General features: G+C 66.8%; 1 protein-coding gene across 2 annotated transcripts in view; it reads left to right on the top strand.

Annotated features, from left to right (window-relative positions):
* The first annotated feature begins 367 nt into the window (after nt 1-367).
* The window catches only part of Fez2 (fasciculation and elongation protein zeta 2), a 39,714-nt gene continuing 39,377 nt past the window's right edge, over nt 368-704 (top strand). For both annotated transcript variants that reach the window (XM_023711295.1, XM_023711294.1), the window contains exon 1: nt 368-690. In XM_023711295.1, coding sequence (XP_023567063.1) covers nt 389-690 — 302 coding nt within the window. In that variant the 5' untranslated portion in view covers nt 368-388. The remainder of the gene's footprint in view (nt 691-704) is intronic.

Raw genomic sequence — 704 nt, 5'->3', positions numbered from 1 at the left:
GCAGCTCCAGCACTCTGGTTGTAAATTAGCAAAGGAGAGCTCAGCTTGGAAGCACGCCTTCAGGCATCATCTGACCCGAGGACGTAAATTTAAGGAAATCCTTCATTTTAGCTACAATTAGGCCGGGGTTATTTTCGAGGTAGGCTAAGGAGGAAGTTATAGCTAAGTGACAGAGTATATAGGAAGGGACTCAACACAGCTAAGGTCTTCTATTTTCTGGGCACCGGATCAACTCCAGAAGACCCGCGCTGGGCGTGGGGGCGGGTTCGGGGGCGGGGCTTGGGAGATAGGCGGGGTCATGGGCGGGGCTTCGAGGGAGGGCGGGGCCCGGCGGTGGGCGGGGCGGGCTGGCCGGCCGGGGCGGGGCGCGCGAGTGTAGCGGGCGGCTATGGCGGCTGACGGCGACTGGCAGGATTTCTATGAGTTCCAGGAGCCGGCCGGGAGCCTCCTGGACCAGGAGAACTGTAATGCGAACCCCGAGGCCGGGGCCGGAGCCGGAGCCGGAGACGGGGCTGGGGCCGGGGACGAAGCGGGGACAGGGGCGGGCGGGGGCGGCGACGGCTTCCCGGCGCTGGCTTGCAGCCTGCAGGAGCAGCTGAGTCTGTGCTTCCGCCCCGCCGGTCCGGGCGCCGAGCCCCCGCGGGCGGCCGTGCGGCCCATCACCGAGCGCAGCCTGCTGCAGGGGGACGAGTGAGTGCGGGCCG

This window comes from Octodon degus, unplaced genomic scaffold (genome assembly GCF_000260255.1).
Source record: "Octodon degus isolate 3935 unplaced genomic scaffold, OctDeg1.0 scaffold00020, whole genome shotgun sequence".
Lineage (NCBI taxonomy): Eukaryota > Metazoa > Chordata > Mammalia > Rodentia > Octodontidae > Octodon > Octodon degus.
The sequence above is the reverse complement of the archived record's forward strand: the minus strand, read 5'-3'. Positions and strand labels throughout refer to the sequence as shown.